This window comes from Geotrypetes seraphini, chromosome 1 (assembly GCF_902459505.1).
Source record: "Geotrypetes seraphini chromosome 1, aGeoSer1.1, whole genome shotgun sequence".
In the NCBI taxonomy this organism is placed as follows: Eukaryota; Metazoa; Chordata; class Amphibia; order Gymnophiona; family Dermophiidae; genus Geotrypetes; species Geotrypetes seraphini.
In genome coordinates this window covers 220,899,411-220,918,076 of record NC_047084.1, presented here as the reverse complement: position 1 = coordinate 220,918,076, position 18,666 = coordinate 220,899,411, and the positions used below count along the sequence as shown (strand labels likewise).

General features: G+C 43.3%; 1 protein-coding gene across 3 annotated transcripts in view; it reads left to right on the top strand.

Moving 5' to 3' along the window:
* The window catches only part of SLC30A9 (solute carrier family 30 member 9), a 130,210-nt gene that overhangs the window by 50,428 nt on the left and 61,116 nt on the right, over positions 1–18,666 (top strand). For all 3 annotated transcript variants that reach the window (XM_033946479.1, XM_033946475.1, XM_033946486.1), the window contains exon 9: positions 18,045–18,147. In XM_033946479.1, the coding sequence (XP_033802370.1) occupies positions 18,045–18,147 (103 nt within the window). The remainder of the gene's footprint in view (positions 1–18,044; positions 18,148–18,666) is intronic.

Below are 18,666 nucleotides of genomic sequence, written 5' to 3'. Positions count from 1 at the left end.
GTAATTTCAGCACACATTAGTTTGGCTGGAACTTGTAACTATTATTGATGTTTATACAAAATTTTGCAACACTGCAACAGCAATTGCAATAAGAATAGATAATTTTTAATTTCCTGTGGAAGGCAGTTTTAGTTATTAAAAGCTGTATCTTTAATATTTATATAGTATTTGTAACATAGACACCATAGGTGGAAAAACTAAAGTTCTGTATATTCTTAAGCTATGAGAACAGCCATGTTTGAAATATTATGATCCGTTATCTTATATGGCAAGGGAACTGAATATTTTGTCTTTCTGTATGTAAGTAATTTGTGACTCTTACTAATAAGTTAATTCTGCATCATATATACTTCTGTAATACTTCATAGTACACAGAAAGTATGGCTTTCTTTTAAATATTGAGAATATGTGAATCATCTTATATGTTAAATGATGCCATTTCTGATTTCCTTAAAACATAAGTGAGGCTGGAAAGAGCTGCTCTCAATGTAATGTCTTATTAGTTCACTGGCATATACATTATAATAGGTTTGTACATGACTCATTTCTATTCTTGAAAATGATTTATGTACATGGGAGCAGAAAGAAAATTCCCGAGCATTAACATGAAGAATCTGCCATATATCTTTCAAGCCACAAGACTGTACTAAATTATCTAAGCCTATTGATTTTATTAGCTTACTGGGTTGTTTGTCCAACAATAGATCCATAACAGCATTAAAGTCCCCAGCTACTATTAAATTAGAAGAAGCCAGTGGCAGAATCAACTGTTGAAGAGTTTTGAAAAATTCAGCCTGATTTGAATTTGGGGCATAAATATTGAAAAGCTTCAGAATATCTTTTCCTGAGCTCATGTGTACCTGAATCCATCTTCCCATAGGATCTGCTGAAATTACATTAAATGCAGCTGAGAATTTTTTATTCACTAGGATAGCCACCCTAGCCTTCTTTCCCACTGCAGGAGCGAAAAAACTGTGTTTGACCCACTCCCCTTCTAACTTGGCTGATTCACTAGCAGATAAGTGAGTTTCCTGAATAAAATATATATCCGCCTCCTACTGTTTTAAAAAATTGAATGTTTTTTTCCTCTTTATCGTATGGTTAAGTCCATTGACATTCAACGAGAATATTTTTAAAGCTATTGTAAGTGATTATACCAGGGTTAGGCAATTCCGGTCCTCGAGAGCCGGAGCCAGGTCAGGTTTTCAGGATATCCACAATAAATATGCATGAGATAGATTTACATCTCAAGGATACAGTGCATGAAAATCCATCTCATACATATTCATTGTGAATATCCTGAAAACCTGACCTGGCTCCGGCTCTCGAGGACCGGAATTTCCTATCCCAGGATTATACCATTCAGCCAAATATTTCCTTGATTTCCCTTTGAACACATAAGTACATATAATTTCCCCTCCATCCAGGATCCCAAACTAACCCCCCCTCCCCCACCCTCCTTAAACCCTCCCTTAAAATATCTCATAAACTTGGGAGCATGCATAACGACTAGCAACTACCACCCCCCCTTAGGCACTACACATATACCCAAAACTGAATCCTTCTTATTCAGTAAATAAACTATAACTCCCAATATCTAAATATCACGTTATTCTGAACATTTTGAGCATTGCTAAATAAGTCATTTATCCCTTTTAGCAAAAAAATAAAAATTTAATGGAATAATATCCTCTCTTAGCAGAAATGACATTATATTAAATGCAGTCTCCAAGCCAAATTCCAAAATCTACTAAAAGCAATAAGCATCTGTCTGTCCCACTTATAAATTAAACAAAGGAAATATAGCAGCTAGAACTATAGAATAATTACTGCTTCAAAATATATTTCATAAATTTTTTCCCCATCATATAAACCAAATCTATCATCCTCCCATTCATGCATTTTCCCCCTTTAAGTACCCTATTTGAAAGGATAAATCGACCAAATTGACTTAAATTCATGAGTTAAGCTTAAACAGTCAGAGAATAATAAATTACTCTAACCAAATAAGTAGAGCTTCAGTAAGCCGTCTGTTATTCCCCAGCTTATCATGTCTATATTTTTGTAAACATTGAACCCCCCTCTAGCTACTATATATTAAAATCCAAAACTATTACATTCTTAGTCTCTTATACAGGAAAATATCCTAACAATCTTTTTTTTTTTTTTTTAATCTGCTAATGCCCAATTACCCTTTATGTCCCAATAAGTCCTGGTGCCTCATCCCCAAACACCCATTCAACTCACTCACTCCATTCTCAATCAAAGCCAATACCCAAACTTTTATCAAGTATCCCCCTTCCTCACTTAAACTACATTCAGTTTTCAGTCTTAAAGCTCTTAACTCCTCTCCTTAATTAGGAATAATAAACTATAGCATAAATCACTTCCTACTACAATCCAACTGCAGAGAATATAATTACATTACTATATGATCTGTCCCACAACTCTAGCCCAGACTGTCTTCCAATGTTGAATGATTCAACTTATCTTCAAATCTCTTCTTAGGTCCTGCCATCATAACCAATCATGTGATGGACATTTTCTCCTTCACCTCGTGTGGATTTCTAACATGACCTGTGAACTTAAATACTGTAAATACATAGTTCCTTTCTTGTCCAATTCTAGCCAACAAGGAGCCCCCTCTTCAGCAGTTTGTGGGAACAATGGATAATATGTGGTCTCCCCTTGGAAATAGTGTCATCAGAAAGATATCTCTTACACACCAATCTCCTTCCCATCATGAGAAACTAGGAGAACAAACTTCTTTCTTCCAACCTTCTATGACACTCTGAAGAAGCTGCAGACTGTTCTTTTCATAATTTGAGACTGCTGAAGCTCGAAGGCAGCTTACGTCACAGCAGACAGCAGCAGTCCTTTCAAAGCGCCATGGCCTAGTCCTGGTTCTTGCAGGGCTGACTGCTTTAGGTCTAGAAAGTGGGTGGAACCACTAGACCTTACAAGGAAGGAGCTGGATGTAAGTAAGGCATTGTTGATACATTCCTCGGCTTACAGTTTATGTTTTAAAAAACAGCACTGGGGTGTGTAACTTGACGATCATTGTGACCAGACGTGCTGTATAAGCTCTCCCTTAGGATTGCACGCTAAAACTGCTCAAACAGCTTCACAGAGCAATCTATACTCGTTATCCACGAACAGCCTTTCATCACTGTTGAACCATGTCTTTAACTAAAGGGGATCAATCATCGTCACCGGTGCCCAGTGTTAAGCGGCCTAAACACGAGGTCTCCTCCCCTGAAAAACACTCGCCGAAAACCATTGAGTCTCAATTTGACCTCCTGGTGGCTGAAATGCGAGTTTTTAAAAACATTATGTCTAAACAGGTGGAGGAAGCCCAACTAATCCGAAAGTAAATCAAAGCAATTAATGCTCAATTCACCAATGACAGACATAGAATAGACGCTCTCGAAGGCTTTCAAGCACAGCATACTCAAAGTGTTGCTCTAATATCTCAACATGAGCGTGATCTGGCTGCCTTGAAACATGATTTTGAAGACCTGGCAGCCTATCAAGGAGCGGTGCAGGGCTATCCGGCAGCACAAAAAGCTCGCTCCTATGTGCCGGCCTGGGTGTGCCGCTAGCTACTACCTTTACAATCTTCAGGAGGATTTCAGCGCGGGATACATGCTGGACCACCAGGGAACAGGTACACGAGGGCGGGAAGGAGGGAGGGAGGGTGGTAATTATTAGTGTCGGCCAGGACAGGAGATGGGAGGGATCCCTCCTGTCCTGGCCTACCACTATGTGGTTTAAGTTAAGGGGAATGGTTAATCTGCTGGCTGGGTTAGAGGGCAGAGGGGAATACGGGACAATCAAGCCATTGTGACATCACTGATGAGGTGGGCTCTTTTTAGTGGGAAGAGGGTACAGGGAAGGAAGGTGGTACAGTGTTCAGAGCCTAGCAGGAAGGGGGGCTTGGTTCACAGCCTGGTAGGGAATGGGACTGAGTGCAGGGCAGGGAGGGAAGGGGGCTGGGTGCAGAACTTGACAGGGAGGGGGGCTGAGTACAGAACCTGGCAGGGCAGGACACTTGAATATTAAGCAGCCCAACTTATATTTGAATCAACCATTTTTCTTCCTTTTTAGAGGAAAATTGGGGTCTCGACTTATATTCAGATCAAATTATATTCGAGTATATGCAGTAATTACTTACGCTCCTTACACCCAGTGCTAAAACAGTTATTAAAGGCTACAAAGCTCCTATTTTTTTCACCAGCCATCAAGAAGAAGAACGGGGTCTCCATTTACATAAAATCTATACTCCTTATTACTATAATCAAGCAAGACTCTGACTATGATGGGAGATGGTACTTAGTATTGATGTCCATAGGCAAGACAACACTTCTTTTACTGAACACCTATGCTCCAGTTGCAGATTCACCTGACTTCTTCCGTACCATACAACATACCTTACTACAGTATCCAGATACTCCAGTAATAATGGGAGGAGATTACAATCAACTAGTTGATTTAAGTTTAGATAGAACATCTAACTGCTGCCCATCCAAATCAAGAACAAGAGAAGAAATAAACTCATTAATGACCAATCACACTCTCATAGACCCATGGAGAATCTTGAATCCCACAGAGCGAAAATATACACATTACTCAGCTCCACATAACACATATGCAAGACTAGACTATTTCTTAATCTCTGCCAACCTGTCTTCCAACATCGTTAAAACTGAGATACATTCAATCCTTGTTTCGGATCATGCCCCGATATCCTTACATATCAAACTTTTAGATATACCCTTGCCCAAACATACGTGGCGACTTAATAACCAATTATTGGTCGAAGAGGGCATTGTACAAAAAATTAAGACATTCACTGAAAATTTCTTTCTAACCATCTCAACCCCTGATATTTCCCAGCTACAGTGTGGGAGCCACATTAAGGGGTGAAATGATGAGCTTAATGACATGGCAAAGAAAGCAATCAGATAAACAACTCAAAATAATTGAATAAGAAATTAAACAACTGGAGTCTCAATTTGTTAACAACTCGCATGATTCCCAACTCCGTACTCAACTTACTACAAAGAAATATGCTTACAATACTATAGCCTCTCGCTTTGCAAATAATGATATTTATTTGATGAAATCTGGACATTATATTGGCAATAATAAAACCGGGAAATCTCTTGCTCAATACCTTAAAGAAAAAAAAGTACATTTTCATATTACCTCCATTAAAACTGCTCAAAATTGTGTCACAACTGATGCTGTGCATATACAAGTTGAGTTTGAACGATTTTATTCACAATTATACTATTCCGAATCCTCTTTTTCTAAGGAAGATGTTCACAAATACTTAGATACCATTCATTGCACATCCTACTCTCTCTGCACACCTCAAAGCAGATATGGATGCCCTGATATCTATACATGAAATTAATCTAGCTAGTTCATCATTGGCATCTAACAAGTCACCAGGCCCGGATGGCATTACCTGTGAATTTTTCAAAACTTTTGCTATGCAGTTGAACAAACATTTCTTACCCTACTTTAACTTTATTCACGAACACCCTGAAATGCAGCGCAACTTCACAAAGGCTCATATAATAATCTTTCCTAAACCTGACAGAGACTACCCTTGTTAAAAATTACAGGCCAATTTCTCTTTTAAACTTCGATTATAAAATTCTCACAAAAATTCTGGCAGCACGTTTGAATAAGGTAATTGTACAATTAATACTACCTGATCAAGTTGGATTCATCAAACATCGATACATTGGAGATAATCTTTGGATTTTTCATAATCTTAATGCCCTCACAAAGACTGTCTCGGAACTTGTAGCGCGTCTCGCTATTGACACTGAAAAAGCTTTTGATAAAGTTGAACGGAGATTCCTGCTGCAGGTTCTGAGATGGTTCAATTTTGGAGAAAGCTTTGTATCTTGGATTCAATCTATAAACTGGCATCCATCATCTAGAATCCTTCTTTCCAAGCCAGTATTATTGGAAAGGGGAACACGTCAGGGCTGTCCCTTATCACTACTTTTGTTCAACCTCTCCCGTGAACCATTATTGTCCGCAATTCGACAATCTAGTATAATTCAAGGTATGCCATTTTTAACTAGGGAAATTAAATTGGCAGCCTATGCTGATGATGTTATGCTGTTTCTCCGTAATCCAGCTACATCCCTTCCAGCTTTCATTCGTATTATTGAACTATATTCCACCTATTCTGCTTACACTGTTAATTGGGAAAAATCTGTAATATTTCCTCTCAACGATCATATTACACAATCAGATGTTCAAGCTTTCCAATTCACATGGTCATCAGATCCAATCAAGTACTTAGGCACATATATTCACAAAGACCCCAATGTTTCCAATGACACAAATATAGTTAAATTAAAATAATTCATTACCACCTCCCTATCAAAATGGTCACCATTATATCTTTCTTAGTGGAGCCATGTATCCGCCATCAAAATGACATTGGCACCTCAAATTCTATATATACTTCTCATGCTACCTACTCTCTGTAAACCCTCCCTTTACCTTTGGATAGACAAAAAATTGAATAACTTCATATGGAAGCATAAACGTCCTAAAATTTCTATCACCAAATTGAAGGCCTCAAAAATCCACGGTGGAATTTCTATCGCTATCATTTAGCCTCTTTAGCCAAATATGGGTCCTCGTGCATTCTTCATGATTCCTCACTTGCTACACTATCTCAACCCTCTTGGTTAGAGCTGGAAATCTTTCTAAGTATTCCTATACCTCTCAATTTTATTCCCACTATGTCAACTCCAACACACCTGAGACAATACACACTTTTTTTCTGTAATGTTATCAGCATTAAAAGCCCTAGATCTTATCGCTACAAATTCAATATTCACCCTTAGGGACATGACCATATGGAACAGTCTGAAATTGAAACACGACAAAAGATTTCTGAATTGGAAAACATGGACAGATAATGGTGTTTGACAAGTTCATCAGTTTTATAAAGGAAATGATCTCTTGTCCTTCCCAGAGTTCTGTGCTCAATTTCCTGCTTTATCCTCCAAACAAGATCAATGGTCCTTATTGACTACACTTCTCGCAAACATTCACTTTTCCAGAGATAATTGCCTCTGGAAGTGGAGTAATTTGGTTAAATCCACAGGCAAAGAGATTTCTACCTTTTATAAACTATACAGAGACTCATGCTTTCCACCTCCCATTGAACTTCTGAATAAATGGTCTCAAGAACTCCATAAAGATCCTTCCACAGTTGACTGGAGCAGATTCTGGTCCAAGGTTAATAGACCTCTGCTGTCATCCATTATGTCCCAGTCACTATTGTTTCTTATGTGGTAGGCCATATGGACTCCATATAAGATGAAAAAGGCTAAATTAATACCAAATGATCTTTGTTGGCATTGTTTAAATGCACAAGGTACACTATCCCATATGCTTTTTACCTGTACTCACATTCAACCCTTTTGGGAACAAATATGGTCTACATTCTGTTCTATTTCCACATGTACTGCTTTTTTTTTTAACGTATGTTTATTAGCAGTGAAAGATACACCACCCAACAGGGCGCAACAACAAACAACAATAGAGCAACATTTGTCCATGACAAGTGAAAATACAGTAGCAGCGGCAAAGCTTCCCAAACAAGTTCCCCCACACAGAAACAGTATATAACAAAGTAGAATGAGGCTTCGAGGGCATCGGAAACCAAAGCGATGTAGGACAACAGTAATAGATAAAGCCGCCCAGTAGGGACGGCGATCTCACACTTTTTTATATATTATGCAAAGACCCATGAAAACCACAAATAACTCGCAACACCACTCACGTACTACACCATCCATACCACTCACACAGAACACTCATTCCCCCAATCCCCTCCCTCCCTCCCTCCCGCCCTCCCCCCCCATCCCTGGGGCACCAAAGCATGATAGAAGGAAAAGGTAATGAAGTTTATCAGGAGTGTTGTAGGAAGAGCACAAAATAAAAACTAGACAGGCGCCAGTCCCCCGTCCGGTTCTTGTCCTTGTGATGGCACCAGGTCCCTCAGTCTCTCCCACAGGCCAACGTAATGCTGCTTAATCGCACTCGGGGACCTAGCATACATTCGAATTTCAAACTGAGCCACTTCCCGAAGTCTACTCCTCCAGTGGGGTAACGGTGGCGGATCCACCGACATCCAATAAGTCAAAATCAGTTTTTTCACTACGAGGATAACATAGAAGAATCTACAGTGGGGGATAGTGAAACCCTGATCCCGGAGGGAGGTCTGCAGACCCAGGAGGAGAAACCCATAGTCCCATTCAACAGTGCGTTGCACAGCGCGCTCCAGCAGGGTAAGGGCCTCCTGCCAGATACTCAATTGGGGGCATTCCAGGAAAGAGTGAAGGTACGTACCTACTCGGTTCTTACATTTAACACAAAAAGCACTATCCCAGAGCCCCATACGGGCCCCTCGCTGTGCAGTGAAATAGGCCCAGTGGAGAATCTTATATTGGAGTTCTTGAAAGTCAGCAGACTTAGTGTAGGAATATAAAGTGCTGAAACAAGCTAAAAATTGAGGTTCGGAAATATCCTGTCCCAGGTCTCATTCCCAGGAAGAACGCGCAGGGGTGAGCACCGATAGGGGAAGAGACGATTTAAGGACTCGGTACCAATGAGCAAGGGAGTTAGCTATGGATGGGGTAGCCGAGAAAAGAGTATCCAGAGACCCCTTAACCCAGACCCCCTCGCCTCCTCTACGTTCAACATCCCAATAGTGACGCACCTGGACGTAAGAAAATAAATAGCTAGAGGGAAGGCCCCACGCGTCCCGGGTGTGCTGGAAGGATGGGAATCTGGCGGGGGATATATCGAGTAAGTCCTCCATCGTCTCGCAGCCCCGAACCGCCCATTGCTGAAATACTGAGTTACCCCAACCCGGCTGAAACCGGGAGTTACCTACTAGACATACAAAAGGAGACACCTCCGTCGACAGCTGTTGTCTGCATCGCCACCAGCGCCAAGCCATTCTAAACGGTCTTAAAAAACGAAAGCAAGCTAGATATCGCCTCCCGGGATCATCCTGATGGTGTAATGTATTCATAAAGTGAAAAGGGGAGCTCCAGTTCGCTAACCAACCCCGGGGAGAGTAACGATAGCACCCTGTATAACCCTCATGGATCCAGCGAATGAGAGACGCTACATTATAAAGCCGAATATCCAGGACATTAAGTCCCCCCAGGTCTTTATCCAATGTAAGTTTGGACATCGCTATCCGGGGTGCTCGGGACCTCCAAATGAAACGGGAAATAGTAGATTTAAAGGCAAGTTCATCCCGCCTACTGAGCCAAAGAGGCATAGTCTGCAAAGGGTACAGAAGTTTCGGAACCAAAACCATCTTTACCAGAGCTACCCGTCCCAAGATACCTAATGGTAACTCCTGCCAAGCTTGGCATAACTTTCCGATAGCTTCGAGTTGTCGCCGAATATTGGCGTTATAAAGAGTAGGCAGGTCGGTACTAAGGTATATTCCCAAATAGCGCATCGGTTTAATCGTGGGTGCAATGGGCAATACCGCATGCCAATGCTGCGCCGGTCCCCCTGATAGGAGCAGGAGTTCCGACTTGCTACAGTTGACTTGTAATCCAGACAAGGTTCCAAAGGCTCGAATCACCGCCAAGGCTCTGGGCAGGTGCAGGGGAACCTGGTCCATATAAAGTAGGATGTCATCAGCAAATAAGCTGATTTTGCATTCCTGCCCCTTCACCACAATGCCCCATATGGTCTCGTCCTGTCGGACCTTGGCTGCTAGAGGCTCGATAGCCAAAAGAAAGAGAAGGGGGGAAAGAGGGCATCCCTGTCTCGTACCTCTCTGCAGACCAAAATCCCCAGTCAGGCCCCCGTTAATCAGTAAGCGTGCCCTGGGGTTATGATATAGGGCCGTCACCCAGGCCAGAAACCCACCCTGAAAACCACCCCTGCGTAGGACCCAAAATAGGTAATCCCAGGAGATGCTGTCGAACGCTTTTTCCATATCTAGTCCTGCCACCGCCTCTTGACCGCCCCCACCCACCCTGTCGTGGATCGCGCCCAAGACCTTCAGCAAATTCATAGAGGCGTAGCGACCTGGTACAAACCCAACCTGATCAGGGTGAATAAGATCAGGTAGAAAGCAGTTCAGACGCCGCACCAAAGTCGCTGCCAGAAGTTTAATGTCCTGATCTAGGAGGGAAATGGGACGAAACAACCCCACCAGGTCCGGGTCCTTGCCCGGCTTCGGGAGCAGAACAATGTGGGCCATATTATCCGGAAAGGTGCCTCCCGTCTCCGCTACCGCATTATACATTGCACTCAGGGGCTGCGCCACCAAGTCCTCAAGGATCCGATAATATTCAGGTCCAAACCCATCCGGACCTGGTGCTTTCGCCAGTTTGAGTGACCGGATGGAGACGCGGAGTTCAGCCTCAGATATGGGTAGGCTCAGCGATGCAGCCTGGTCCTCCTCCAGGGATGGTAGGGATAGGCCCCGGAAAAATTCCGCGAGAGCCGTCTCATCCAACGGGCGTTTACCATACAGGTTCTCATAGTACCTGACAAACTGTGCTGCAATTTGGCTCTCCCCCTCATGTCGAGTACCCGTAGTGTCGCGGATAGCAGTGATGAGTTGGCGTTTTTTGTACGGGCGCACTAGTTTTGCCAGAAGTTTCCCCGTCTTGCCCCCCCACCTATGCATATTATACCGTTGGAACGCGAGAGTCTGTTCCGCCCGCTGATGAAGTAAAGTCTCAATGCGTTCTCAAATTTTCTTATATTCCAGTCTATCGGATTCTGACAGAGAAGAGATATGGGCCCTGCGGAACTGATGTAGCTGGCTCGTAAGCGTTAGAAGCTCTGCTCCCCAAGCCCGGTGCTTGGCAGCCGTATATGCGATCACGTGCCCCCTCAGGACTGCCTTGGAGGCGTACCAATAAGTTACCGGCCCTACCTCAGGAGAATCATTAGTGGCCTGGTAATCTACTCATCGCGCCCGCAGGTAGGTCCGAAACTCCTGATCATGGTACAAATGTAGCGCCATTTTCCAGGAAGAAGCCTTGCTGCCCACTGCGAGGGTTAGAGTGAGATCCACGGTGGCATGGTCAGAAACCGTGGATTCCACAATCTCTGATTTGGTAGCCTTGGAGAACAGCCGCTGGTCAAGTAAGATGTAATCCAGTCTGGCGTACACTTTGTGGACATGGGAATAAAAGGTGAAGTCCGAGTCGTACGGGTGTAGTGCCCTCCAGACATCCACCAGGCCTAGGTGTTGTGCCAGAAATCCCACCCCCTTGTTATCATGGTCCATCAAACTGCTCCTAGGGGGTTTGCAATCCACCCCTGGGTCTGCAGTGATGTTCATATCTCCCCCCCAAGATCACCTGGTAATCTGGGTAAGCCGATACCATGGAAAGAACTGTGGAGAAAAATTTATGACAGTAAGAGTTCGGGGCATACAAGTTACAGAGCAGCAGCTTTAGACCCCAAATCTCCCCCAGGATAATAACATATCTCCCCTCCGGGTCCGTTAATTGTTTATGCAGGACAAAGGGCAACCGCTTGTGTAGCAGAATTGCCACCCCCCTCTGTCGGCTTCCAGAAGTGGAGGAGTAAACATCCCCGATCCAATTTCTCCGCAATTTGGAATGTTCAATCTGAGTTAGGTGGGTCTCCTGCAGAAAAGCCACATCCGCTCTCAAATTACGCAAGCTCGTGAGTATGCGAGATCTTTTAACTGGGGACCTGATGCCATCAACATTAAAGGTGACAACTCTTAAATCAGCCATAGCGTAGAGAGAAAAGCAATATACTTCGCCAACACCCAGAGGGAAACCGCCCTCCGAGAGCAGAGAGATTCATCCATTCTCCACCAGCCATACAGGAATTGCACACGTACTAAAGTAATAGATAGGAGCGGGCGAAGCCTCCCAGCTAAGCTTCGCCGCCCTCTGGGTCCCAGTGCCCCAGAGCCCAGCAAACCATACCCCCACACAACCCTCCCCCACACACATTCCTGACTCAGACACCAACCCCCACTCACACCCCACCCCACTTCCCCCCAGCATCCCAGCTCCCCCCTCTCCATCCCCCCATGCTGAACCCTCCCAGCCAGCATACATACCCATATGAACCCTCCCAGCCAGCATACATACCCATATGTACCCCCCAGCCTATCCGGAGACCTCCCCCCACCCCCAGTAAACTCCCCTTCTGCATCCCGTAGAACCGCACATCCCAAAAATAAAGTAGAGTAAAGTCAGATTTGCAAGGCTGTTAAGCACCAGCATAGTATATCAGTAACAGATCCTTAGCAGGTGTTGAACAAGGTCTGTAGGTACAGCCAGGGAAAATCCACCACCGATTCCGTCGTATAAGATCCACCTGTTGGGACACTGTGCTGAGATGGTATAAGAATCCCAGCAGGCACTGGAAACAAAGGCCCGGTACAGTCCTCCCCAGCGAGTCCTCCGGGGCAGTGTTGAAGCAGGAATAAGGTGGGTCCCCCTCTGTAACCGGGTCTGTTATCCCCAAACCTTGTATGTGAAAGTGAGTAGAAAAGTGGCAGCCCTCCATCCAGGCTGCAAGTGCTCCCAACTCAGTCTGACCGGAAACGTGGAAAGTGGATGGGAAAGGCACCCCCGCCCATTACATCAAGCAGGCAGCTTGGCTAAAAAAGCCTTGGCTTCCTCTCCGGTGGTTATGTTAAGGGTTTTGCCTTCATGCCATATCCGGATCTTTGCTGGGTAAACCAGGGCAAACTTAATCCCCTTATTGTGGAGGTCCGTGCAGAAGGGCGCCATGGTCTTGCGCTGGGCCGCCACCTGCACAGAATAGTCATTGAAAAGGAGAATCCGAGAGCCGTTGTAATCCAGGGCCCCCGCCCTGCGAAATGCCCGAAGAATCATCTCCTTTTCCCTCCAGCAGGCGTATCGGGCTATAGCGGTCCTCGCTCTCCCCCCCTCCGCAGGCTTGGCTCCAATGCAGTGAGCTCTTTCACAGGCGAAGCCCTCGGTGCCCCCTGCCAGTTCCAGACGCTCAGGTAGCCACTTACCAAAGACGGCATACAGTTCCTGATCGTTTACCGTCTCCGGGAGCCCGACCATTCTGCGGCTTCTGTTCTCCTGGTCCTCCAGGGAGGCCAGCAATTCCCGGGAGGTTTTTTTTAGTTCGGCCACCTGGGTGGTCAGACCCACACACGTGTCCTCCTGATCGGACACTCGCTGTTCCACTTCGGTGAGCCGTCGGCTGTGGGAATCAAATTTCTCGTGCATCTTCTCCACAGCCGACTGGATCTTATTAAGCCTGTCTGCCAGTGCCGCGGAGACTGACCGCGTGATGTCGGCGATCCAGTCTCCAGCAGGTATAGTAAAGTTAGCCGGTTCCGCCGCCATCTTGGAGGGGGTGAGTGAGGGCCTGTCCCGGGTGCCTTTCGCCGTTTTTACTGGCATACCCCGCCTCGTTGTACCCGCTGAACAGGTTCGCCGTAGAGCAGGGGTGTTCACCGATTGAAGAAATTGTGCAGTCCCCGTCCAGGTGCAGTAGAAGCTGATTTTAGCGCGGGTTATATGTCCGTGGGGCAGGAGCTCTCCGATCGCACGTCTGCTCAGACAGGCTGCATCACGTGACCCCCCTCCATATGTACTGCTGATTTGTCTTTTGATATTATAATTATGCGTTCACTGAATCCTTACTTCCTATCTTGTTCATGTGATCCTAAATTGATTGATATCATGATTTCTGTAGGTATTTAGCAGGTATTTTGGAAAACTGCTTCTTCACTTAACTTCACCTTTTGGTGGAATTCCATATGTTTGTTTAAGAGATTTGAACAATATGCTACTGAGAAACATCATTTTCAATTAAGATAAAGCAGTAAAATATGGAAACCCACTGACTCTTATCTTCAAAAATCGAAACTATCCTTCCCCTCACTAAAAGACATTTCCCACCCAGGAAAACTGGGGTCTTCCCTCCTCTTCAGATTCACCGAGCTCTGGAATAACCTCACCTCCCCCCTTCGGAACCTGAGTGCTCTCCAACCCTTCCGAAAACATCTGAAAACCTGGCTTTTCTCTAAAATCTAACTCTCCCTCCTCTCTGACTTTCTAGCTCTCTAACTTTCTTCTTCCCTCCGATCTTCATCTAACCCTTTCCCTGGAGTTCCTTTCTCATTACATTCCCTGTAAACCGTGCCGAGCTCCACGACCATGGAGATGGCGCGGTACAAAAACCTAAGGTTTAGTTTAGTTTAACTACCCCACATATTAACTGTTTTATCGCAATGGATATTTTGGATTACTGTTCATGCATGTAAACTTTCGTGAACCTATACTTGTTATCTACTTGTATTTGTTTGTTAAAGTTAATAAACAGATTGAACTTAAAAAAAACACAAAACACAAAAAAAACCCAGCACCAACCTCTCTCCTGTAGGCAAATGCCATGTTTTGCTTCTGTTATTATTACCGGGTCTTTGCATCACCTGCCCTAATCCAAAATTAAAATTATTTTAAAAAATCACCAGTTTTTCTTCTCCTGGGATCTAAGCTAGGGGCAAATCAGAAGTGGCAAATCAAGGCTGCTTGTGTTACAGCTTGATGGATGATGTAGTAATTAGATGAGGAAAGATGATTAGGACCAGGAAAAACAGAAAAATGAGCAGTATATAACAGGGTGGGAGACAAGGGGAAAAATATAAAGGAAGAATGATGACGAGCATGAGACATAAAAATATCTATATCATGGTAGATAAAGACCTGCAATTGTGATTCTTTCAGCATGTGAAGCCTGCTGGATTCAACGAATGTTGGTCCATGAGGGCTGTTCAAGCTTGATTGACAGGCAGGGTGTGGAGCTAGTGACTTCAAAGAATTGGGAAACAGAAGGCAGATCAGTACAGGTTGTGCAAGCTAAAGTTGAAAGAAAAGCAATTAAATCATAAAGTGAAAATTTTGTAAACTGTCTAGATGATCATTTTAATGGGTGGTGTAACAAATATAAAATAAATAATAAATTCTGTTTGAACTTCATCTTCACTTTTTTTTTTCCGGAGATCTCTCATCTTCCTTTCTGCAATTCCAAAACTTACTACTTCCATTCTGAAGCTGTCCTATGCATGCATGACTTGTTCTTTTCCACCTAAGTCTATTTTCTCTCTGTTTATTCTTTCTAGTTTACTGTTTTATCCCCCTTTTTTTGTCAGAACAGGAAACATCGCTTTTTTCATTATTTTCTATCTGTCCAAATTGAAATAATTGCTATGCTTCTGATTGACAGTTTTACAAGAGTATCTTACAGTCAGTTGAAAGTTAAGATGGACCATAACCTTTTCCATACAAACATGAATGTAGCTATTTCTTATTGTAATGGATACATACACAGAAACTATTGATTGTCATTATCTACTGTAAGGGAATGGTTGCGAGTAGAGAATGACACGGTGGCTGTTACCTGCGGCTAGCCACAGGTAACCCGCCAGAACAGGGAGAGAAAAGAAGTGGTCGCCACTGGTATGGGGAGAAGGCCATTCACCGCCCCGTGGAGCGGTGAATGGCCTTGTCTCCGCAGTGAAGGGAGGGAACGTGCATGGTCACCAATCGTGCTCCCTCCCTCCATACTGATAGCCGCCACCGCCCGATTGCCAATGACGCCCAAGCATCTCCCTCCCTTCATATTGATGCCGCCTGAGCCCGATCACCGCCACTGCCACCTGATCATCTCCCTCCCTGCTCCTTACCTTCACGGCAGGCAATTTCTAAATGTGTTTCCTACCAGCAGCCGGAGCATTGAAATCGCATGCAGCTGCCGTAAAGGTCATCTCTGATGCAACCGGAAGTTGCATCAGAGACAACCTTTCCTGCAGCTACCCGCAATTTCAACACTCCGGCTGCTGGTAGGAAACACATTTAGAAATTGCCTGTGAAGGTAAGGGGCAGGGAGGGAGAAAGGGAGGAAAGGTGGGGTGGAGAGGAACAGACGCTGAAGGGACCTGGGGAAGGTGGGGTGGAGAGGAACAGACACTGAAGGGACCTGGGGAAGGTGGGGTAGGGAGGAACAGACACTGAAGGGAACTGGGAGAGGTGGGCTAGAGAGGAACAGACGCTGAAGGGAACTGGGGAAAGTGGGGTGGAGAGGAACATACCCTGAAGGGAAATGGGGAAGAGAGAGATTCCAGACTATGGGGGGAGCGGAGGGAAGAAGATGGGTGCCAGGCCTATTTGGGGGTGGGGGTGAAAGGAGAGGCACAATAACAGAACAAGTGGAAGACGCAGAGAGAAGACAAGTGGATGGAAGGAATTGAATGAGAAGATGAGGAAAACAGGTATAAAAAATTTTCTATTTATTTATTTCCTTTTTTTTTGCTTTAGGATAAAGTAGTATATTAGTTGATAAAAATTTATAAACAGAACCCTGCCAGCTGAACATCTCTTTCTCTAGTTCAGCAGCCAGAACTTTGATATAACGAAGAAATAAGCTAAATATTGCAGTACTGAGGCTTGTATGGAAGCTGCGGGGACAGTGGTCGCGGGGACGGGCGGTGATGGGGACAGATTTTTTTTCCCCGTGTCATTCTCTAGTTGCGAGCTTAGTGTTTGTTACTAGATAAATCTCAGGAAAAAAATTCCATCACATAATAGAAAAGAGGTAAGAAAATTAAGAGCAGAGACAACAAAATAGACAAAAATGTTATACCATAGATTGCAGCTTATTGCCAGCTACAGAAGGGAAAACCTGAAGGAAAAGATGGGTTTTAAGAGTGGTGTGAGGGAGTGCGTTGGCCACATTAAAGCAACAATAGACTGCTGAGTCTGGAAGGCAGGGCTCAGGCAGAGGGCATGTTATAATCCCTAGCATAGGAATGGAATGGGGAGGCCCAGAACAGAAAGAGGAGGTGCTCAAAGAGAAATTCCAAGTCAAGTTTCTTTATTTTCCATTTTAATTTATTCCATACCAGCTCCTTCCTTTCACAGTGTGACCCACCATTTTAATCTTGAGTTGATAGAGTGTGCTGTAGAATACGAGTATGTATCATCATCTGTTCACTCTGAGACCTAAGGATATTGCACTCATATTATGCCTGAAATGAAGCCTCCTGTTTAGTAGAAGCTGATTTTACTCCAAAATGCTATATATCTGTGGAAGAGAAGCTAAATATCTTAAAAAGATTTGTTATATTTTGGGAACCTATCTAAACAAAAATAACTGACCACATAAAGGTGTCTTTCTTAACAACATAAGAATAGCTATGCTGGATCAGACCAGTAGTTTATCTAGTCCAGTATTCTGCTTCCACAGTGGCCAATTCAGGTCACAAGTACCTGGCAAAAACTCAAATAGTAGCAACATTTCATGCTACTGATGCAGGGCAAGCAGTGGCTTTCCTCGTGGCTTTCCTCATGTCTTTCTCAATAGCAAACTATGGACTTTTCCTCTTGGAACTTGTCCAAACCTTTTTAAAACCCAGCTATGCTAACCACTGTTACTACATCCTCTAGCAACAAGTTCCAGAGCTTAACTGTTCGTTGAGTGAAAAAAATATTTCCCTTATTTGTTTTAAAAGTATTTACATGCAACTTCATTAACTGTCTCCTTGTCTTTATAATTTTTGAAAGGGTAAAAAGTTGATTCACTTTTACCTGTTCTACACCACGCAAGATTTTATAGACCTTAATCATATCCCTCCTCAGCTGAAGAGCCTTATCCTCTTTAGTCTTTCTGAATATGAGAGGAATTCCATCCCCTTTATCATTTTGTTCACTCTTCTTTGAACCTTTTCTAGTTCTACTATATTTTATTTTTGAGATACGGTAACCAGAATTGAAAGCAATATTCAAGATGAGGTCTCAGTGTGGAGTGATACAAAGGCATTATAACCTTCTTGGTTTTATTTATCATCCCTTTATGTGTGTAAATACCAAGTTGGCCAGCCAGCTGGTTATTGCGTCTAAGTGTTTTCTGTGAGAGAAAGATAATATTTTTATTGTTTATAGTGAAAACAAGCTAATATGACCATTTCTCTCATCCTCTTTCAGAAATGGGTTGAACTTCTTCTTTAAACTCCTTGCTTGGATTTACACAGGTTCTGCAAGCATGTTCTCAGAAGCATTACATTCATTAGCCGATACCTGCAACCAGGTGAGAAATCACTGTACATTTATTCTCTTTTTGTGATTTAAAATATATTTACTATAAAATAAATAAAATTGAATTGTACCACTGGAAAGATGAAAAATATTGGAACTTTGACATCATAACATTTTTGATCTATTGAAATTAAATTTTAAAAAATAAGTCTGCATAATCAATTCATTTTTTTGGTCAGTTTTCTTGTCTTCACACTAGACTAGATGCTGGCTAGAGATCTGTTTGAAGCATGTGGTTTTAAACAAAAAGTAGTAGTAATGATTATTGGTCTATTGAACCTATTATATATTTTTTTAATTGAAATCTTTTTTTATTAATATAAAGATCATCTAGCATAAGCTTTATAACAGCATCAAATACAATTTCAATAACATAAAGTGCATAGATATGCTATAGAGCAAAAACCCAGAAGGTGTGAACTCAATCAAAGAGACTTCCCAGCCTATGTGAAGCTAAAGCAAAAGACCTTGGACTAGATTCACTAAGCAAACCGATCCTACCCAATCCATG